This window comes from Sminthopsis crassicaudata, chromosome 1 (assembly GCF_048593235.1).
Source record: "Sminthopsis crassicaudata isolate SCR6 chromosome 1, ASM4859323v1, whole genome shotgun sequence".
In the NCBI taxonomy this organism is placed as follows: domain Eukaryota; kingdom Metazoa; phylum Chordata; class Mammalia; order Dasyuromorphia; family Dasyuridae; genus Sminthopsis; species Sminthopsis crassicaudata.
In genome coordinates, this window is record NC_133617.1 from 601,403,440 (window position 1) to 601,427,299 (window position 23,860).

Here is a 23,860-nt window from a genome sequence, read left to right on the forward strand (position 1 = left end):
TGTTGCTTCTCTCATTTTTATCAAACCATCTCTCTCTCCCTCCCCCCCACCCCCCAGTGCAAAATGTACAGGTTAAGCTTTTAAACTAACAGGGAAATGCCCCACCTCCAGCTCTGTGTCTCCATCTGGATCCACTGGTAAGATCTCCTGATCTTCCCAACAGGTCTTTTAGGTTCCCTTAACTCTCTGTCCCTCCTTTCCCCCTCATCCCGACCCCGTACGGGGCCAGGCTAACCTTATCACAACTACCCGCTATTTGAATCCTTAAAACAAAACAAAACAAAAAAAAAAAACAAAAAAAAAAAAAACTGATGTCCAGTTTTGTACATATAATTAATTTTTCTTTCCCTGAAACTATGCCAGAATCGTTCTCCCCAAACTCGTATGTTGGCATGGGTCTAATATGGGCATCCCTTCTCCCTGTTTGGCACTGCCCAGTGCCGGTCTGCCCCCTCCCTGCCTGCCTATCTGGCACCAGCCCGTGGCCACCCGGTCCTGCTTTTCCAGCTCCTCTACAGCTCTCCAGCCCCTGTCCTGCCTGGCCAAACGCACTCCTATCTGGCCCGGTCTGTCCGACAGTTTGTCAGTCCGTCCTCGCACCCTCTAAAGTCTTGGCTCTCTTCCTTCTCCCCCTCCCAGATTCTGGGAATCTGAGGGAGAGAGGTGTCCGTCCTTCGGCCTCAAGTCCCCGTCAAGAAGGGTCGGTTCCTCCGCGGTCCCCTCCTCTCCCGCCCCCGCCCCACCCCCACCCCCCGGGGCCGCGCACTCCCAAGTCTCCTCCCCCGGAGCAGGAACTGTCCCGCCTGCTCTGAGCCCACAGACCCCGGCCACCGCCAGGAGGAATCAGGGTGAAGAGCCCCTGCTGTCCTCGGAGCAGTCCCGGCGCGGCCCCTCCAGCGCCTCGGGGGCTGCGGCGGCCTGGCCCTGCTGGCTAGCGCCCACGTCTAGACCCTCGGCTCCTGCACCCCCGGGACCTCCCGGGACCAGCCGTCTGGCCACTCGCGTCCCCCCCACAAGGCTGCGGGAACTTTGTCGAAGCCCCAAGCCCGGGCGGGTGAGTGGGGGGCCCGGCCTGACCGGGGCAGGGCGGCGGGGGTTGGGGGCTTCGCGGGACTGGAGGGGGCCGCTGGGGCGGGGTAGGTGAGCTTGGCCGGGCTGGGGGTGTCGCCCTGCCCCGCTCCCTGCCCTATGGGGGCCGAGCCGCCTCCGCCGCCGGGCGGGTGCGCCGGGCCGACCGCGGCGGCGGCGGCTGCGATTGGCTCAGCGGCCCCATCCGGGGACTGGGCGCAGCGCTGCTCGTTCGCCCTAAAGGTACCAATATGGCGGAGGTGAGCAGGGAAACCGGGCAGGAGCGGCGGGGCTGGACCGGGCGCCCGCTGGGCTCGGCGACTGCTCGGCCGGCCCAAGGGACTCTGGCTGCCCTTCGAGGCCTCTCCTTGGGCCGAGCGGTTGGCTCCGGGACCCTCCGAGGCGACCGGGTCGGTGGTGGGGCTGGCTGGGGGGGCGGGAGCGGGCTTGAGCTCCTCCGGGACTAGGCCGCGGCGACGGCAGCGGCAGCGGCCGCTCCGGCTCGGCGCTGGCCCCAGCTCGGCCGGGGGATGGAGAGGGGACCGAGGCGCCCGCCCGGGGCCAGTCTCGGCCCGGGGATGGTCGCAGCGCCCGGCCCCGGGAATCCCTCCCGCTTGGGGTGACGCGGGGAACTGGCGGTACCCGCTCCCTGCTCTGGGCTGGAGGTAGGAGGGTGGAAACCGGCGGAGCCTCCGTCGACCCCCTCCCCCCCACCCTCCCGGGGCCGGATTGCAAAGCGGGCAGTGGGCTGCGCCAGCGCTCCGGGGCCGGGAAGGCAGGGGGAGCGGCGGCAGCTTCCTCACCCCGCGGAGGGAAAGGCGAGGGGAGGACCTCCGGCCCAGAGCTGGGGCTGCGCAGCCCCGGGGCTTGGGACGGCACTTTCCTGTGAGCGGCGGGATGCGCCCCTCCATCTGCTGGGGACTTGCAGGCGGAGCTGGGAGAGCTTGGGGTCGGGAGGCGCCCCTAGGGAACAGGTTAAGACCCTCCCCCACTTTGTCCCGCAGCCCGAACTGCACCCCAGCTCCCCGGCCCACTTTGAAGCGTTTGAACTCGGGGCTAGTGTGGGGGGTGCTGCTCGGGCTCCCCTGGGAGGATGGCTCGAGGTGAGGGTACTGAGTGTCCCTGCGCGGAGTTGGCGATGGAGAGGGCAGCCCCCCGCCCTGGTCCGGAGCTTTCCCGCAGGCCCGGGAGGGGGAGCGGAGTTGTGCGACGATGGAGCTGGGCGGGGGGGTGGAGCGGAGCGGGACGGGCCGACGGAGGGAGGGGCGGCTGGCGGCGGGCGGGAGGGCTTGCAGGCCGGGAAGGGGTCTGGGTGGGAGCTGCGCTCCACCTCGGGCAGCCTGAGCAAACGAGCAGGAGCATCCCTGGGACGGAGCCCAGCCGGGAAGCGAGAGCCACTGCATCCCGGCCGCCGGGACGGGGACGCTAGCGGCGGCGTTTTGGGGGGACGAGAGGCTGCGCCCCGGGCCGGGCCTCCCGAGCCCTCCTAGGGGCTGGCTGGAGGGAGAGCCGTGGGGCCAGGCCAGGAGGGCAGGGAGAGGTGTGGCGTCGTTACAATGGGGGGTCGGGAGGCTCGTTAGCTGCCGCTGCGACGACGGGGCCGGAGGGAGGCGGGGATGCCCGGGAGGGGATGGCGGGGCAGCCTCGGCGCTACCAGCCCTTTGCGCCGGTTTCGCTTCTCCGGAGCTTGGTAACTTCCTGAGCTAAAAGGGCGGCTGGAAGTTGCCGGTTCGCGCCGAGCTCCTTCCCCCCCAGCCCGCGGCGAGTCTGCGGCGCGGGGGACTTGGGGAGGAAGAGGAGGCGGCCGGGAGGGGCTGGGGCGGGGGGAGCGGGCCGGGCCGCGGGCCGCGGGGCCGGGCTGCGGCTCCGGTGCGGGCTGCCTCGGGCCCCGCCTCCCGCTCGTCCAGGAGCCCGCTGCGCGCCGCTCCTCTCCGGGCTTGGCGCCGATCGCCCTCCGGCCCGACTGCCCTAACCCCGCTTCTCTTCTTCTGTCTCCTCTCTAGGCTTCCTTTGGAAGTTCGAGCCCAGGTTTGTCCCGTTTCCTTCCCCCTTCCGTGGTCCCAGCGGGCGGCGAGTGGTAACGGGGCTTGGAGGAGCTCCGGCCCGAGGCACCCCCCCCCAACTGCAAACTAGATGCTCTCAGCGATCCTCCGTTTTATTCTGTATCCTATGATTTAATTGTTCGAGGAGCAAAACAGTCCTAGTCTTTTTCATATGACTTTTTTTGTTTTTTAACGGGACCAGTTGGGAAAATTCACCTTTAGTTCCACTGAAGTTAAGCGTATAGGTAACAAAAATGAATGTTTGCTTTTTAAATAGTATGTGTCTTGACTCTTAGCCATCAAATTTGGGGCAGGCCTGAAAAAACACTCCTTTAGAAAGTTTTCTTAGAATACTGTTTAGTTACTAACTTCAGATTTTGCTTTGGGATTTTGCAAGATAGTGACTCGACACTTAAATATTATTGATAGTTATTTGTTCTTTCTGGACTGGGGACCACATAATACTGCCTTCCCACACAATTTATTTTGACTCACATAGATTAAATTTATTTTGCGGGTTTTGAGTTGGAAACTTAAGTGGGCTGATGTCCTAATGATTATAAAATGAGAAGATTGGATTAGAAGGTCTCTGAAATCCCTTCCAGTTCTGTTTATGAGTGTGATCATAAAGGAAAAGTCTATATTAAAGTAAAAAAGGGAACAGGGAAAGTGACTGACTCCTCAAGATGCTTTCAGTAGAATCAAATTATTATCACATAACTGATTATCATACTTGAAACAGATTTCTTTAAATAGCATTAAGTAATTTATATCCAAATGACTTAATATTTGAGGTTAGTAGAATAGATATCATTACTCTTAAGTAAGTTGGTTTTAGTATGATACAAAGAGATTTAAAGATAATTTTCAACTAGAATACATTTCAGAAAATGTTTTTAAAATTTAATCCAGCAGATGGTAATGCCTTCTCTTTGACAATACTTGGTAAAAAAAAAAAAAAAAAAAAAAAAATAGCAGCACTTAATACATTCCCATTTATGTGGCATTAAAGCCACAGAATTCTGTCTAAATTTTTTTAAAGACATCTAAATGGAGGATATCACTTCATGAACTAAGAAAATTGTTCGTGGCTGATAAATTTTTCTGAGTTATTTTTTTTTTTAAATAGTCTAATTGTAAATGAAAACATCATTATTCCTGTCTGTGCTTTATAAATTTCTTTGCGATAATAATTAAAGTAAAATTAATGATTTTATAATTCCAACCACCTTAAGTGATGATGATAATTGGTTTTTGGTTTTATTTTACTTAGTTATCTGTTGTTTTATAGATATAAGTGAAAAGAAAAGTGAAATTGATGACATTACAGTCTTGGTAACCAAATAAAACACATCTTTTAAATTAGTCAACTAATATATATCATAGACATATTTGTGCAAGAATCTTGCAAAGCTCCCAGAAAACTTTGTAGTCATTGTTCTATATAATTTTTCAATTAAAAGGTACATATAGAATCAAGTACCCTTCAAGTACCATGGAAATCTGGGTAGCAGAACATAATGTAATTAAACCCAGAGTTCAAGAACGAGAGAAGTTTCCAGGAATTATCCAGAAAACAAAATTTTGTGGCATATATTTTGTTTTAGTCCTTTCAAATTGACATTTCTTTTGGGGAGAAAATGGTCCCTTTATGGTTCACTAAAGCTTTAATGTTCGGGTAGGTATAGCCATCTCTTGAGACAGGCTTTTTTTTTTTTTTTTTTTTTCTTCTTTCTTTCCCTTTAAAGATTATCATTATAGAAATAAACTTAAAAGAATTACATTCTATAGCAATTATTTTAGGAAAGTTGATTGGGGTTTTGTGAAGTCAGAAGAAGTATTGAAATGGTTATGGGGTTCTTAAATAGTGAAAAATAATTGATCTAGTTGAATGAAATATCAGTGTGAAACAAATGAAGGAAAGCCATTTTTTCCCCTTAAATTTAGTGACAGGGCTCTTGAGATTTTGTCACCAGTTTTCTGTTTACTGTTTTGTTTTCTTATTGAAAAATACTGTTCCCTCTGTGTTTAATTTTGATATTGAAAAGAAGATGAGCAAACTGATGAGCTAAAGAATGTAGCATCATACATGAAAATGCTGGGGAAATGTCTTAATAACATGCCTTTTCCCAAAATAATCCTTAAGAACTTTTAAATTTTTTATCATTTAGCTTTAAGATGTATTAGGAAATAAGTCTAACACTTTTATTTTACCATAACAATGGAGCTTTACAGAAATGAAAAAGTGACAACTCTTTCAAAGAATGAATTGCTTTGGCAAACAGATGGCCCATAACTAACCAGATTTAAGAAATTGTTTCCTTTTTGAAAAATGTCTTCCTTCTGTATGAACTAAATCACTTTTAAAAAGCAGGGGATTTTTAATGATGCATCTTGGTTATCTGTTAAACACCTATTTTAAATGAAAACTGGAAAGATACAGAAATAATTAGGACTCAGCCTGTCCTCATGAAACTTAGAATCTGTCAGCTGAAGAGATTAAATTTCTTTTTGCCTGTGGGCTGTATTCTGATTTTGCTTTTATTTGTTCAGATTTTTAAAGTAAGTTTGGCTTTGTCATGTCAAAAATAAAAGTTATTGGAACTGCCAGAATCCTAGCTCTAGAGCTAGTGTAAGAGTCTTTAGAAGCCAAGTCTTCTCACGACATAAGAGAGGAAGCCAAGTTTCAGAAAGTTTAACCTAAGGCCACACGGATAGTAAAATCTGTGTCAGAGCCAGGATTTGAGCCTACCACCGACTGTTCAGAGTCAACTGTTGTTTCAGGCTCATGCATTACTGTGCTTCTGAGCCATGTCTAAACCAGCTTCTTTGGAGGAGCTGAAGAACTAGGAAGCCTTCTTAGGTAGTAAGGGTAAAGTAGCATTAATGGGATCTTGTATTATTGTGCTTTATCTTATAGGCTACAAGGAAATGAATTTAATGAAACCTGTAGACCTGTAGTTTAAAGAACACAATTTTACTTTTTATGCATTTTATGGATATGTCAAGTGACTTGGGTTATTTTTATTATAGTTGGGTCTTTGTCTTCTGAGGATCATGATTTTGACCCCACTGCTGAAATGTTGGTACATGACTATGATGATGAAAGAACTCTTGAAGAAGAAGAAATGATGGATGAGGGCAAAAACTTCAGTTCTGAAATAGAAGATTTAGAAAAGGTAAGAAAGATTATTTTATGGTACTGTTCAGCATAACAAGATTAAAAATATTAACAAAGCTTAATATGAAGGGTTTCCACCCAGTGATTTTAGAGCACAATTAATAATTTCTATTATTAATTCATTTTTATCCTCATACTACCTCTATGAGGGAAGTATGGTGACAACTATTACAGCCATCTTACAGTTGAAGAAACCAAGTCACAGCCATGTAGTGACTTATCTAAGGTCATAAATTATTTGTAGATTAAATTAGAATGTAGGTCTCTTGAATCCCAGTACAGCATTTTTTATAAAAGACCAAATACCTTGCCATTTTAGTCCTGAATTTATGCCAAATAGGGAATACTTCTAAACTATTTAAAGAGGACACATTATATTTAACTTTTAAATGTTGGTCAGTAAAATACTTCCTAAAAATCATCTTTTAAAAATCAAACATAGATACCCTATTTTGCATATCTCTTTCACAATAAATATATTTTCTTTAAAATATGCATGTGAAACAACTAGATAGAAAAAGTATTCCTAGGTGCTAGCTTCTGGAGGCTAGCTACATTATTAGAAAAATTTTATTAAATATTACAAATGAGTGGGTATTCAACAAAGAGCCAATTTACATATGTTACATACCCAATCAGTTACATCTAAATTAATAAGAGAAAAATAGGTAAATGGAGAGAGGATACACTCATCTTCCAGATGCTCACTTTGCCTTGGTAAAAGAGGATCTATATGCAAAAGATACTTCTTGAAAATTCTGTCTTATTTAATGTATCTTAGTATATTTGAGTGTATATGTAATATATGAGGATGGAGAAGAGACAGCAGGACTATAATTTAGTTTTTCCTTCTGATTGTAAGTACCTAGTAGGCATGACCCTTAGGAGATTTTTTTGTATCTCAAGTGTCATATGTTTAAGTGTCTAATAATTATTAAAACTTGGTTGCTACATTGGTCACATAAAGCTCCATCTATCTAAAACTAACTTCCTTCTTTATATATTTCTACCCAGACTATTGCAAAGGTTATTTTCTTAGTTACATCCCTTACTCCTAGTATTCATAATACTCGATATTTATGTAACGTCTTTTGCCTGGAGAATTTAAAGGACTTCACATCCTCAAACATCCCTAAGGCCTGATATATTTTTATTTTTTATTATTTACTTTTATATCATAGGTGTAGAACCTTGGATTCTGTCTGTTGATGTTGAGTACTCATCTCTTCCTGACCTGCACAGATGCAATTAGATGTATTTAGTTTCTATATTTTGTTGACAGTCTGAAGTCTGAGCAAATATTCAAAGATATATACTCTGTAAATTTCCCATGGAAACAAAACAAATTGGAAATTTAAGGAGATATACATTAGGAAATTCTCTGATTTAAGAAGAAAATTCTTTTATTTACCCTCTACTGAGAAGTGGATAGAGTGACCACAAAAATTGTTTTGGTGATGACGTTTACAAAAGAAATGCTCAATTAGCTGTTGAACCTCTACTATTCAGCTTTGGACTTTGCCTGGGCTTACTTCTCTTCATGTTCAATAGTGTATCCTTTCTACCTTTAAATCCAGAAGAATTAGCGACCTAGGTTTATGAGGTAGCTCTGTCCCATAGTAGCAGAGCTATGATATAGAGTTAAAGTCAGGTGACCAGGTTAGCAGCTTATTTTTCACACATCATTCAAGAGTTAGATAGCAGCATGCTTTCCTAGATAAATGAGGGCTAGAGATTAGAGGAAGAAAAAGGGAGAATGTAAATTTTCCCTTATCGGTACTGTTCCCAAATTTAAAAAGTTTGACTTGAGATCTTTTGAGTTCTGTGTTGGATTTACTTGTGTGCCCTTAAAGACAATCCATTCCTCCTGAATAGGAGAGAATGGAGACATATTTCTTATATTTAAGTTTTAAGTCTCAAAATAGAATAAAATAATTGAAATTTGGTTGGAATTCTTTTATGTTGCATTATGTTATGATGTTGAATTTTCTTTTTAAACAATGGCTCATATTCATTTTTCAGTGTTTTATGTAAATTTTTGTCATGCTCATCATGCATGCGTTTTTTTCTTTAGAACATTATTTTGGAATTTGGTGGAAGGGAGATTATTTTGTTTTATTTAAAAACTTATGAATAAGTTGATAAAAGGTTTTGGAATGCTTAATTAAGAAAGGCAGAAAATAACCAAAATGTAGAAGCCCACAAATTTTTTTTAACCAGTTTGACCATCTTCCTGTAGATTATATGTTTCATTAGTTAGAGACTGATATATTGAACCTGAAGTCAGGAAAACTGGAGTTTAAATCCCATCTTTGTCTATGAGCAACTTATTTTACCTTACCTTTCTGAGCATTAGAAAACTTGTCTGTTTGGGATGGCTTTGTTGGCTTTGTATTGATAGTGTGGGGAATTCCTGTACTATGTTATCTTACTTCATATTCCTACTGGGAAATCTACCTTTCTGAAGAATCCACTTTAACAAATGTTTTGGCCTATGTTTTAATGAACTTTTTGCAAAGGTAAAAAAAAAAAAAAAGTCTTTAAAGAGTTAGAGGAAAAAGTCATTACCAATAGAAAGCTTTTATTGAGTTCCCAGTGTGTGCTAGATTGGAGATCCAGAGAGGTATAGGACATAATCTCTAACCTCAGATAGCATACAGTCTGACTGCTCTGTCTTCATTTAGTTATTCATAGGGCATGATATCATAGCCATGATTTTCATTTTATTTGGAAATTCCTACTAATAAATTATCCTATCTTTGTTTTATAGATCAAAAAACTCCTAACTGCAGCTCCACAGAGAGACTTATCTTTCTGTATCTAATTGGTTGTCTTTCTAACTTTTAGAAAGTATTTTAAAACTTTACCTTCATTTTCTTATTGCCATCTCTAGATAGAAATTTGTGGTAATAGAAAGCATATAGAAAGGTTTATTGGGTAGGGGTAAGATAGGCACACAGTGCCACATCAGCAGGACTTTATCAAGCTCAAGTATATTTTAAAGATATTTGAATGTTTTATAAAGAATTAGTGGATTTTTATCTATATTAAATAAAGGTAAGCAGGGCAGATCATTCAAGAATCTTTCATTTCACTGGTGTGGGTACTGTCTCTATTAACTCAGATTTCAGGGTGTGGAATTAAAAAAAAAACCACAAACACCCTGCTGCCAATCTGGTGGCAAAGTTGTGAATTTAGGTAGACAAGTCCTTTGACAACAGACATAGCCAGTCAGCAGGCCAAGAGAATGCCCTCTCTACTTGTTCCCCCTCCACCTTGGCTGGACTTTCCAACACAAGCTATGTTAGGTACCTCTGAGCTATGAGCACTTACAGGACTGAGAAATAGTGTAGTAGAGATAGAATCATAAAAATTATAGGAAAATGCCATATTTATACACTGTTCAGTGGTTCTAGAGACATGACACTTATGAGTTTGGCCTTAGTATATTTTTTAACATGAATAATTTTATAACACGTTTTATTTATAGCACGTTTGATCATTCATGGACTTGTAATTACTACTTCCCACTTTTTTTGATTGAAGCATTTTTAGTGTCTCCAATAGATAACAAGAAATTAGAAAGGAGTTGTTAGGAGTGCTGCTAACAGTTAAACTATTTAATGACTATAGTAAAGGTTTGGAGAGAGAGGAGTTTAAATGAACTAAACTAATAGGTGTTGTCCTTTTCTTTTGATAACTTATTTTAAAGCATGAATTTAAAATATTCGTTCTACTATTAAAGTCTTTAGGGGAAGTTTTCATCTTTAAAAATATACTTATCACTGATGAGTTCCAGAAGACAGACTTATTGAAAAAAATTCTTTAAAGGGTATTTTGAGTCCCTAAAATAGGACACTGTATTAAAATTTTTTAGTTATACTACCAATTCACTATGGATAAATTCATTCTGTTTTTAAGTACCTAATTGCTTCAGCTCTAGCGTATTTTATTAAAATTTATATATAAAAAATACTTTAATTCTAACCAATAGATTAAAACAACTTTTCTACTTCTGACATCTCTAATGTTTAATAAAATTTTAAAGAATACAGGATTATATTTATATGTTTAGCAATGCCTCACTCTAGATGCTTTTTGATATTTGCTTATCAGAAATTTTTTTTTCAAATTACATCATGATTAATTTTCACAATGGACTGTATTCTTTAGATCTATACATCTAAATCAGCTTTTCAAAAATCATAATAGATTTGTATTCACAAAAACATGTAAGCTATTAAATCAGGTGAGTGACATTTGTTTGGAATTTAATAATACAAGTTGCTAAAAATTACAGGTTAAATTAGTTAACAGAGAATCATCAATTTAAAACTGGAAGGGACTTTAAGAGGTAATCTAGTATACTTCCACTTGCAGAGGAAGGAACTAAGAGTCAGTGATTTCCTTACACAGTCATAAATAGCAGGAACAAGATTTAGAGCCAGGTTGTCTGACTCCAAATTGAGAGTTTTTTCTACTATACCTTTCCTAATCCATCAACCTTCTTTATGTGTTTGAATTAAAATGCTTTTTAAGGGAATTTAGCATATATAAATTTGGTTTGAAATACATTTCAAATTAAATAAGAAAAACAATCTACAATAAGATAATTTCGAAATTATTTCTATCTAGTCAGAAATGACAATTAAAAATAATTTATACAAATCAGACTGACTTAGTGACTGAATCGTAGCATAACTGAAGTTGACTGTGTCAGAATCAAAGGTGATTCTATGACTTTAGACAAGTGACTTCCTTTTTCTGTACTGAAGTGCTGTCCTCTAAATGATCATAGTAAGTATTGGCTTTAACCACCTCCTAGTGAAGGGCTTACCTTTAAAGATACAAAGGAGATATAGGACACCATCTTTTTTAAGAAGTTGGTGATCAGACAGGGAGGAGAGATAGAACTGATACAGTTTGGGCAAAATGAATGCCTAGAGATTGAGGAGAGATAATGGGAAGGAAAGGGTGGTGAGTGCCTTTAGGGGAAAGAGAAGTAGCACTTAAGTTAAGCCTTGGGATAGAAAAGTCAAGGAAATGTTTTCCAAGCATTGGTGATATAGACTGTCCAAAGATACGAGAGTCAGAGCTCATTGGATGAGCTTGAGGAACAGTGAGTAGGCCAGTTGTTTCCATTGTGAGCATAGAAAGGAGAATGGTATGCTAGAAGACTGGGAAGTAGTTTGTCACGAGATGATGGAGGCCTTTAAATGGCAAGACTACAGATCTGTGTTTTAGCATTCAGATCAGTTTTTGAGTCAAGTTATGATGTGATCAGATCATTATATTAGTAAGATTACTTTGGAAGGGGTGTGAGGAACTCACTGGATAGGGGAGGATCCTCTGGAGATAGAAAAAGCTTATAGAATTCTGTGACAATTGTGGAGGCAGAAATAACTAAAGCCTAAGATGGAATGTTGGTACAAGAATGGAGGAAATAGGGAGATGTGCAGACATAGAATTAACAGAACTTAGTAAATAATAAAATAGGTTCTGGGGCAGAGAAGGTATCGTGGTTAGGGAGGACAGGTCAGAAATGAGTGGCAGGAACAAGGTGACAAAAGCAGAAGCAGATTTGCAGAAACTATGTGTGAAGTGTTATGTAGTATATGAGATTTTAAAAATTGAAATAGTTATAGATGCTTCTGATTATATTTTAATTTCTGATCATAAGCTTCAAAAATTAACATAGAGAAACTCAGTAAAATTGTACAGTCACAAATGACATGCAGTAATCCTGACTATTCAACAAATAACTTGGCATATAAGCAAACACATGACAACATTTATATTAGAATTCAAGTCTCATTTAAAATATAATACTAGACTTGGTACTGAATCTATTAATGTTTAAGAGTTATATTTGCTTATTAGCTTTCATACATTTATACATTTTATACATTTATAACACAGTACAATACTGCCTCACAGGTTTTGTTCTCTTAGTGGTAGGTTAGCATCTTACTTCTTTGATCATTGGTCCCTTAGTACTTTGTCTTTCAGGGTAGAGCAGTCCTGATCAATGTTCCATTTCTCATCAGACTTTCCATGAGCTTAGTCCTTCAAGTCTGGTCAGCTAGGTGGTTTCCCACCTTGCTTCCATAGCCTATACGTGCGAAGGTGTTTTGAAAGGTATTTTTCTCTGTCACAATCTCTGTCTGCAATCAAGTCTTTCTTCAAATAGTTTCACTCTTTAGCAACTCCATAAAATCTGGTCCACTCTTTCCCTCTTTCCAGTTGACTCTAAGGTTTTGAACCCAAGTGACTAGGAGAATGGTGGTGGTCTCACCAGAAATATGGAAGTTAGGGGAAGGAAGATAATGAGTTAAGTTTTGAACATGTTGAGTTTAAGGTGTGATGGTACATACAAGTGGAGAGTCCAGCAAGCAAGTGGAAATGAGGAAACAAAATCCTAGGGATGTGTGTGCGTGTGTGTGTATATATATATATATATATATATATATATATATATATATATATATATATATATATATATATATATATATATATATATATATATATATATATATATATATATATATATATATATATATATATATTTAAGAGTCTTCGATTTGGTGACAATAATTTAAGCCATGAAGGCATATGAGAAAGCTAAAGGGAAAGAATTAAAGTGGGCGAAGGATAGAACATTGAAGGACTCTTGTGCTAGTGTGACAGAAGAGAAACAAGCAGAGAAGACCAAGAAGGAACAATCAGAGAGGTAGAAGGAGAATTAGGAAGAGAAAGAGAGACTTAAGCAAGAGGGTGGAGTTAATAATATTAGCTACTGTAGATGATCAAGGAGAGTTCAGTATCAGACAACTGTAGCTTCACATCAGTAACATGAAAATGTTCTCGTTATATAATAGCCAGGGCCAGATACTTTAGGAAATTTTCAGTAGCAATTGCCAGCTGTTCATTTTCTAATTAGAGTGAAGCATAAATTAATAAATGATGAAAAAGTTCATTCTTTCTGGGAGTATAGAGACATATCAATTAATACAGTGCCACTAAATTCTCTCTCATAGTGAGAAAGTAGGAGAAATTCACAAGCAATCTGAGCCAGCAGCACCTCATGCAGTTGCTTCAGTGGAAGTTTTAGCAAGAATCACCTTTATACTGATGTAGAAAATGAAAAGCATCTGCACAAAAAAACAACTTATTTGGGGACTTTCAGTTTCTTGTAATCTTTTCTGTAAAAGCATATTGAACTCATCAACTAAAAAATATCATTTTATTGAAGTTTTGATGTTTCCACCTCAGCCTCTAGTTAATTACTTTGTTCTCTTGATACACTCTAAATAGCTTAGTTTCTTTCTATACTTTTTAGAATGTGTAAAGATATATTGTTTAGTTGTAATTCAGTAATGGACTCTCTTTGTAAAATACATATATGTTGTTTATATCTTTGACAAGGAAGGAAATATGCCTTTGGAAGATTTGCTGGCATTCTATGGCTATGAATCGACTCTTCCGGGAATAGCAGGTTCCAGTGCAAATAGCTCCCCAAGTGAACTTGCAGATGAATTACCAGATATGACACTGGACAAGGTAAGTCAGCATTAATTATGTTTATCACCATTTAAAATTTAAAATTTTTTATCATCTTTGGCTCTTGGCTATTTTTTGGTTTTGGTTTTGGTTTTGGTTTTTTTGTATCTGGATATGAATTTTTGTTCCCTTCAATTCAGTTACGGACTAAATTAGATGCTGAGGCTATAAAACAAAAGTGAAATAGTCTTTACTCTCAAAGAGCTTACATTCTACTGTTGTCTTTTATATTTTTCTCTTGCCTTTGGCCTCATCTTAAATAAAAATGTAAGCTCATTTTTGCTTTTCTATCCCTGAGCTCCTGATGCAAAGCCTGCAACATAGTTGGTACTTGTTGATTGGTAGGTTTAGGTTTGGGGTTTTTTTGGTCACAAATAATTTGTAAACACTAATTATTAATAATTTTACACAAATTTGTGGATTCACCCATGACTTTGGGCTTTATTATAATGGATACAATGTATTTAAATTTAGATACACTTGTAATATATGAGCTTTAAGAAACATTAAGTATAGTGATATCTAAATTAATATGTCCTTTAGGAAGAGAACTTCTTTTAACTAACTAGGAGAGGTTTGAGCAAATTTAAGAGCAACTTAAGTATATTCAACTTTGGATCAGTGGCATTATAGGCCCAGTAGTGGGATATTCAGATCCCTCTTAAGTGATGTCAGCAGGTCCAGCTGACATAACCCGTGGCCTGAAATTTTCTTGATTTAGTTGCCTGGAAGGAGGGGAAATCCTACCTAAATTGGCCTAGTGTACAAGGAACAATCTAAAAGGAGAGAAGTTACACACAACATACCACTTTCCTTTCTCACTTTACCAGGATATGAGAATTACAGTCTGTTAGGGAAGAAGAAAGAGAACTCTAAAGAGAATTCACATTCCAATTCTTCTGGGTTATTTCTGCTTTATTAATGAAGTTTCTAATAATACTGTTCATCGTTTTAGTATATCCTATTTATTAATAAGATTATTATTTCATAGTCCTGTGTTTTTTAAAGATACAGCTTATTCACGCTGTGCTTATAAGTAAACGAGATATTGAAATATCTAATTAAATAAAGTTAAAGATAACTGATAGGAATTATCAGGTTTTTAATGTCCAAAGGGTTTGAGATTTGGCCTCAGATAGGTAGAGTTTGCTAGGTGGTTTTCTGAAGTCTGTTAAAATTTCAAACTACAGTGTAAAGCATAAGTCATACCTTGTGAGCCTGAAGAATAATTATACCTAATATATTTCATGGTTTTAAAATATATATGTACATACATATATAACATAGTTTTTGACAAGTTTTGTTTTTCTGTTAGATATTGTTTCTTATGAAAGTCTTTCTTAAAAATTGATTTGTTGCTTTAGGCATACCTTCTGCATTTTCACAGATTAAGCAGAGTAAGAGCATTGTTTTTCCAAGTTTTCAAGAATTGCTAAGCTGCAATTGAGATCATATTTATAATTCTTGGACTAAGATTACAGGAGAATATGAAATCCATTTCTTTTAAAACCTAGATGGTTTCAAGCAATTCTTAATTTGTTAAAAGTATGATGAAATTTGCTCACCTCTAACTATAGCCTGCCTTTTTTCTAATGTAGGAGGAAATAGCAAAAGACCTCTTGTCAGGTGATGATGAAGAAACACAGTCTTCTGCTGATGATCTAACACCGTCAGTCACTTCACATGAAGCTACAGATTTCTTCCCTCGACCTTTAAGATGTAGGAAAACTAATAATTATTGGCTAATTACAGCTTTTTTTTTTGACATTTTCTTGGGTTTAATAGCTTAATGTTCAGAATATTTTTAAATGACTACCCAATTTCTATCCAAATGCTAACATAATTCAAATCTGTTATGTTTATCAGGGTATAGGAAAAATGTGGTGCCTTTTAAAATAAATAAATTAGCCTAATCTTTACAAATTATCTGTTTTCTGTCATTAGACTCACCTGTTGCTATGGTAACTATTCAGTTCAGCCATGAAATTTCACAGAAGTTTTTTGTTGGTAGAGAAAATCCTTCTTGCTACCTTGGTTTTGAAAATCCCATCAGTGCTCAAAAGGAGATTTTTATTATTGTTGGCATTTTATTTGACTTACTTTTCTCCTTCAGTCTTGAGTATATCAAAGCTCAAAATTATTGAATAAGTTATTGAATAGAAATAGCATCACTATCCCTTACATCTTTCCTCATATAAACATAAAACTGTCTAACTTGCCTTATATCAAAGTATTAAAAAAAAATTTGAGTTATCCATCTATATTTGTAAAGAACTGTTGATAACATTATTCTCATGGACATAAGGGTAATTCTAATATGTGTCATTTTCTGGGTTATAGTAATGAGAATTTATAGTACTTTAAATTTTAAGTAAATATTAATGCACATTAGCTAGCTATTACTTTCCAAATAAAAAAAGCACATAGTTTCACACCATTTACACTTATATTATGATAAGAACATAATATCCTATTTTGGCTAATGTAAAAAGACATATTTATAATTTACTTGAGTTAGCAATTTGTGCTTTATCTTTGTGCGTCTCTCAATCCCTAAACAGATAAATTAACTTTCCCCCCTCTTTTTTGGGTTATGTATAAAGCTAACACTACTTATGATGGAGATAAGGAATCAGAAGGTGAAGATGTTGAAGCAGATGCTGGTAATTCATCTGAAGATTTAAGGAAGGTAAATGGAATGACTAACAATTCCCCTCAGGCCTTTTGATCCAGAATGTCATTTTTATTAATTCTAAAACAAAAATAGAAATTTTTTTTTTGAGCTGTGTAAAATTGTATTTCTTAAATTACTTAATAATGAATATTCATTCCCAGCATATAACACTCAGCTCTTTTTTTCCCTAAACTTTCTTTTAGGAAATAATGGTGGGTTTACAATATCAAGCTGAAATTCCACCCTATCTTGGAAAGTACGGCGGTAACGAAAAGGGTAAGATTCTGGATTTTGAAGGGTTTTGCTTGATTAATTCATCCTTGTAAAGCTACATAAATAGAAAGTGGCCCAACCATCACAGAATTATTAAGACAGGTATTAGGGAACCAGTTCACTGGTATCAGGCTGTGTCACAGAATTGAGGGATAGCAAAGTAAGGAAGAGATTTCAGAGGACATCTTACTTTTGCCTATCAGGAATATCCTCCATAATGTTCCACAAACAGCCTTTACTCAACAATTTCCAGAGATGAGGAACTCATTCCTTCTTGAGGCAGTCCCATTCAACTTTTGGAAAATTTATTATTGGGAAGCTTTTCTTTGTACCCAGCCTAGATTTGCCCTATTGCTATGGGAAGTATTCAAACTGAACTTTTTCTTTCTCTTTTTTTTTCCCCTAAATATCAAAAATCTGAGTATGAGGGCCATCTCTTTGCAGCTCTGTACCCAAACAGTCCTGTAAATAGCAAATCAGTGCAACAGCAACACTCTAATAGAAAATGGCAGATTTGAATGATCTTTAAGAGTCATGAGAATGTCATAGCTATCACCTTTTCAGAGAATTCTGAGTATTTATTAAGGAAAAGACATTTGCAGAAAAAAGGACAGGGGAAATCCACTTGCTGCCCTATAGCAGAGCAGGGAAGAAGGTAAGCAGGCAAATGCTTGGAGTTTAATGGCTCTTGACAAATAATATTGACAAGCTAGAACATGACCAGATGAGGGTATCCAGAATGGTAAAGGGCTTCAAAATTAGGCCAGGGAAGGATCATTTAAAGATATTAAGAAAGTTTCATCTGGAAAAGAGAAGACTTGGGGGACATTATTGAGGCAGCAAGAAATTGAATCATTGTTTTCAGATATTTGAATCATCGTTAAGAATTAGACATCCTTTTCTTGGCCACAGGAGACAGAACACCAAATGTGTGGGAATTTCTGAAAGGACATTTTAGAAAGCTTTACCTTGGGCTACGGGGAAGGCTGTGTGCACCCCAATAACAGGAGTAGCAGGAGAGATGCTTGCTTGGATATGAGTTGGATTCAGTGACCTTTTTTGCTTATTATTCTGAGGTGCTGAAGCACCTTTTGAACACTTCCATGCTCTCCCAAACACATGTTATAGTTATTTTTTCTATTTCCTTTCTCTTGGGAGCATAGCAGCTACTGCCAGAGTGAGTATCAGTGCTTATCACTACAGAGGCTTTAATGTCCATTTTTCCGGCCATGTGGCAGCCTTCCCATTAGGGGGGCTTACCACATTAGTGAAGATACCAAGTTGCCTTTAACTTTTGTGCAGTGCAGAACTCCCAAATTCACATAATCTCCTACTCTCAGGGGTCCAGCAGATACAGAGATTACAGAGATAGATGGTCATACCTGGCTAGTGAACTTCTGTGCGCCTTAAGGAAAGGGAGAATAAGTATCTCTACTAGATTCAGCTCTCATCCTTTTTCCATAGTAGTGGCAAAGATTTTGATGGCAAAGACTGCCAGCATCTAGCCCAATACTCATTTCATTTAGTTCAATTCATTCTATCACTGCATTTCAAGATTAGGGGAATGTTCTTTTCCCATATTTCCCCATTTTATTTGAAATTTCATCTGCCTTGTATCTTTTCACGTCAGAATTAGGTAGACATTGCAAACTTGTTTTAAATGTGGCAAGACAGTGAATGGGAGGTTTTGTGTTTTTGATTTGGGGATGAGAGAATGGAAAATATAAATTTCCATATCTTAATAGTACTTATTTCATGAACTTAATTTGTTTTTCCCTTTTGAACTTAGGGGGGAAAGTAACATCACTTGATAAAAATTGGGAAGATGGGAAGGGGGAGGAAAAAGTTCCTTCTTCAGCTTTCCTATCACCTCTAACCCTTTAATGAGATAGATCCTAACCTCAAGTTAAAGGAAGTGTTGCTATCTTGGAACCAAAATCTTTAGCAGAACCCTGCTTCAAGGTGGTTGAGGAAAGCTGCCTTGACAGAAGTTGTAAAATGACTTTTGTTTTAGATTCCATTTGTCCTTCTCTCTAGAATCACTAGAGTGGTTTTATATCCAAAATCCAGAAGGGATATTCTTTCTACTTTTCTTGAATTCATGGAATGTTTTACTTTTGTTCTCTCTGTGGAATGACTTGAGCTGAATACTTTTTAATAGTAATTAAAAACTCTATGAGGCATTCTGCAAGCCACATGTGAGAATCAGTCAACTTATTTTATTGCCTTATTTTTACTTTTTTTAACCTTATTATCTGAGACTTCTATTATAACTACATTTTGAATTTATAGTGTGCACTTTTAAAAATTCACTGACACGAGAGAAGGATAGTCAGTCTTCCTACAAATAGAATGTAGTTATTAGTACAATGCAAAACACCAGTTGATAACTTTCCAGAGCACGGTCAAGTGCACATGAGCCAGTGGATATTGATAGTTCTTAGATTCATGACCTATACCTGAAGATTTATATGCACAGATTTCTTTTTTCTTAAAATATACCCTTGGTGCAGTGATAGTATCTCTATAGTTGGGTTCTAACAATTTCATCAGTTCATCAGACCTCTTAGGGAGATCTAAAAAAGGGTAATACTTAATCACATTTTCATTTCAAAGACATTTTTAGGTCTGTTGGGAAAAACTTGGTGAAGAGAAATATACTTTCCTTGGGTATCAACATGATAGATTTATTAGCATCTCTAGTCTGGACTAATTCTTATTTTCCTTGTGATTTCACTAGATAAACATTTCTAGGTAATTCAGCATAGTATTCAAGTCAGGTGAAATTATCACAGCTTCTTTTGATTATATCAAAGTCTGTCAGATATTTCCCTCCCTCTTGTGAATAGGATAAGAAACTCTTCCTGGTGTCTTTGTACACTTCTCCATTCCTCCAAACCTTGCCTCTCTCCCCCAAAAAACCTAAATCTTATCTTGATTAGCCATTGGCAATCTTAGTCTCATGAAAAGAAAAAAAGTTTTACAATGAGAGACTGAATGAGCAGACCCAACTTTTTGTAATCAGAAATCCATCAATTTCTTAGTAATGTCAAAGAATAGTCTGCAGGTTTCATAAGTAAATTTCATGGTTTTTATAAATCAATGGAACTTTCTTTACCAGTGTATGAAAATGAAGATCAGTTATTGTGGACTCCTGATGTGGTTATAGAGAGCAAAGTTAAAGAATATCTTGTTGAGACCTCTTTAAGAACTGGAAATGAAAAAACGATGACCCGGACCTCTGAGGGAACACACACAAGGGATAATGAGCAGGTATGTATTGGGTTGTTTTCTAGTTGAAATTAATCCTCTCTCAAGAAACTTCTTTAAAGAAGTTTATTTTTGAGTAGTTAGTATGCCCTCAGTTTTCTTAGGATTAGCAATAAAGTATTTGTCTCATAAGTTTTATAATAAATTATATGATAGGGGTTATTTGTTTTTAATTAGGCTTTTTGAGCATTTATAAGAATTTTCTCATATGTTTGGAGAAAATGCTCAACAAACTCAACATACAATAGCTTTGAATAACTATTGAGCTCCCACAGCATACTGAACACTATGCAGTGCTGAGGGTCTCTTCCTTTTAAACCACTTTTGCAGTCATACCTACCAAAAAATTTCTGTGTTGCCAATTAGAAGGAACATAAAACGATGTCATTAGACAGTCACACACACACACACACACAATATATATATTACCATCAATAAATATGAAATTCACAAATTCACATCATAGTAATAATGTTGCCTGAGACCTCAGCAGTGGTGTTTTTATGAGCTAATCTACATTTCAGTCCTGCTTATTATTTCCTCCTAGGGTTGGGCTGTAGTAGAGATAAGGGAGGAGGGAGCCAGGAATACAGTTATCACTTTCCCCTTCCTTTGCAGAAACTCTGGCATCATACAGCTCCCACTTTCACCTAGCATTCATCCCTCAGAAGAGGTAGCTCTGAAGGAGCCCTTATAACATCAGAGCCACAGAGAAGAGCAGCAGGGTTGCTCTCCTCAGAACGGCGATGGAAGGGGGCAAAAGTAGCTTAGGATCTTCAACTAACACTAGCTTCCTGCACTTGGATGAACAAGATCCCAATTGGCTCCACTTGCCTTCTTTCTTAAGCTGCAAAACAGAAATAGAGATGAAAGTCCAGGGCAGAATATGACAGAACAACTATAATAAAGAGCTACAAAGTTCAAGCTCGTTTTCTTTAGCCCAGTTTTCTTAAAAATTGGCTTAATGAGTTAGTTAGCTCATTTTCTTAGTTGCAGAATTAAGTATAAATTTCAGGTGATTTTTTTTTTTTTTCTCCTCTGGCTTAGGCACTATATGAACTTCTCAAATGTAATCACAACATAAAAGAAGCAATTGAAAGATACTGCAGCAATGGAAAAGCATCTCAAGGTAAGAAGCTCTGGAAAAGCAGGTGATGGGAGGAGTGGAGGCCTTTCTTAAGGATTCTTTGTTTATTCATAGTCTAGCTAAATAGTGAGCTCGGGTCCTCCAGAATTTTTTAGTCATTGATCCTCATAACATTCCTTTAAAAAAAAAAAAATTCTTCTCTGATTTTATTTACATTAGAAGTTTTCAAAATAAATTTTTTGTCCCTATCACTACAACCTGATTGAAAAATCAGTTATAACATAAAGAAGATGTCAGAAATGACAGTTTTTCAAAAAATTATTTCATGGCACTGATAAAATGACCACTGTTGCTTAATTGTGTTTTGTATGTACTTAGTGGCTTTAAATTATTGCATGTTTTAAATTACTTCCATTTTATAAATGGAATGTATGTGCCATTGGAAATGTGCAATGTCATAATAACACTAAGTAATATATTATGTATTAGGGGGAACTATGAAAACCAAAAATAGTATGCCAGAACCAGCTATTAGAAATCGTCTGTAACAAGCTGTCTTTGTAAGAGCTTTAAAAATTTTTTTTTATTCAAAAGAATCAGCCATCAATTGTTGGATTTATTATTGCTCACCTTTTGAGCCCAGGTAAAGCAGCATGTATGGGTTTCATAGAGACTGGTCCCAGGAGTGAAAGTGATGCTCAAGGGAGCTAGAGCAGTACCTCTGCAACTTGATTTTTTTCATTTTAGACAGGAACTATGATCTTATTTAAGTTTTTTGCCTTCCACAGAACAGTGCATTTTAAGTAAGCACTTAATTAGTGTGAATATGAATCAAATCATGTTGCCCCTGTGACAATACTAACTAAAATGTTAGGTAATAGATATGAAAGAGAGAATTTAATTCAACAAGCATTTATTAAGAACTTTCTTTATACACGGCATCACTCCAAAAACAGCCCCTGTTCTAAAGAAGTTTAGTCTGAAACTTGTCCTTGTACCCTCACTCTCACTTTTTAATTTGTCATCATAAACAGCCATTGAAAAGTAGAACTTACTTCCATCAATATTTTTATGGGTTTTTTCCTGTCTTTTTAATCTGCCAAGTATCAGTCTTTCTTGACATATGTGTGTACATACATGCATACATATACACACATTTATATGTGCTGTGTGTTTTTATATAATTATGAAGTTTATGGGAGCAACCATTCCTCAGGTCTCATTCCTTTTTATTTTTTATTTTTTGTTCTTAACACAGTGGCTGGCATTTAGAAGGTGCTTAATAAATGTTTAATTGATTGACTGATAAGATTACAAATCTGTGAGGACATAAATGTAGCATTTAGAAGGTCTTAATTACATTGTAAAAAATTTTATTATATTGTAAAATTGATGGCTACCTTGTTTGGATGATGTTCCAACCTCTCTTGAGCTCTGGTAACTACTTATGTTTCAAGTCCTTTGGGATCAAGAACCAGGGTAAACTTCAACTTTATTGTGGTGCTCACTTATGGTAGGTGTCAATAAATTTCTATAAATTGTTGATGATTGTATTTTATTCAGCATAAATAAAGATGGCTGTCCCTAATCAGAAGGTTACCATTTGTAGGTAGGACAAGCCATTCACCCAATCTACCCCCCCCCCCCCCCCACACACACACACACACACACATCTCTCTCTCTCTCTCTCTCTCTCTCTCTCTCTCTCTCTCTCTCTCTCTCTCTCTCTCTCTCTCTCGGAATTGTAGAAATGTTGGTTGGTTGAAGTCCATATGTGAGAGTTACCAAAATAAATGAAAGCAAATTTAAGTAATTTGGTTTTTTGAGATGATTCTCTCTTACTTTCAGTTAGCATTACATAAGGAAATAATGGCAAGAGTGTATGCCCAGAATTTAACATTAACATATTTCAAGATTTTATCAGCTATAAAGATCTTAAATTAAAACATGCTAAAAAAAAAAATAAGAGTTCTGTTTTGGGAACTTGGATTTTATCACTTCATAGGAAAAACATTCTGAGGTTCAGTAATTCACACAAAATAGATTGTTATAAATCATTTTTTTTCTGTTTTAATGATTTTCCAGAAGAGATGACAGCATGGACAGAAGAAGAATGCAGAAATTTTGAACATGCCCTTCTGATTTATGGGAAAGATTTTCATCTTATACAGAAGAATAAGGTAAATATTATGCAAATTGGACCAGAGAGGGAGTTTAGTAATATGAAATCTATGTAAGCAACTCATTTATCAAGATACTGCCAAGAATGGGGGGGGGGGGGAAGGAACAACTGATTATTGCTTCCTTATCATTTACATTCTGGTTTTTCTTTAAACATCCCCAGGAGAACTCACTTGTAGGTGTCACGACTTGTTTACCCTTAAAATCATCAACAGCATGGATATTGTTTTCACATATTATTTTCATGTATGCATTTATAGTAAAATATGCTTTAATATTCAGAACTTGTTCTCTACTTCCAAGAAGGATATCTTATTTTTAGTTCTTATGTTCTTAGTCAGACAAGGACTTTTAGCTATATACAAGTCTCGAATGATCTTCAACATTCAGCTTTTTTTTTTTCTGAAAGAGATAATTAAATGATCCTGAGCCATATCATAATAATTTGGGGCTTGTTTCATTTGATTTTGTTTTCATTTCCAAATTTTCTCCCTCTGCCACCTCCCTCACTCATGAGTCAAGAA

At 38.1% G+C, this 23,860-nt stretch overlaps 1 protein-coding gene across 4 annotated transcripts in view; it reads left to right on the forward strand.

Annotated features, from left to right (window-relative positions):
• The first annotated feature begins 930 nt into the window (after positions 1-930).
• MIER3 (MIER family member 3) overlaps positions 931-23,860 on the forward strand; it is a 30,741-nt gene continuing 7,811 nt past the window's right edge. Inside the window, exons 1-10 of one of the 4 annotated variants that reach the window (XM_074282476.1) lie at positions 931-1,054; positions 3,072-3,355; positions 6,144-6,289; positions 13,717-13,851; positions 15,450-15,570; positions 16,455-16,540; positions 16,729-16,801; positions 19,920-20,071; positions 21,116-21,197; positions 23,241-23,335. In XM_074282476.1, coding sequence (XP_074138577.1) covers positions 6,191-6,289; positions 13,717-13,851; positions 15,450-15,570; positions 16,455-16,540; positions 16,729-16,801; positions 19,920-20,071; positions 21,116-21,197; positions 23,241-23,335 — 843 coding nt within the window. In that variant the 5' untranslated portion in view covers positions 931-1,054; positions 3,072-3,355; positions 6,144-6,190. Of the gene's footprint in view, positions 1,055-1,249; positions 1,329-1,463; positions 1,479-3,071; positions 3,356-6,143; positions 6,290-13,716; positions 13,852-15,449; positions 15,571-16,454; positions 16,541-16,728; positions 16,802-19,919; positions 20,072-21,115; positions 21,198-23,240; positions 23,336-23,860 lie in introns of those variants that run through there. The other 3 variants (XM_074282475.1, XM_074282477.1, XM_074282478.1) reach the window with 3 other exon arrangements.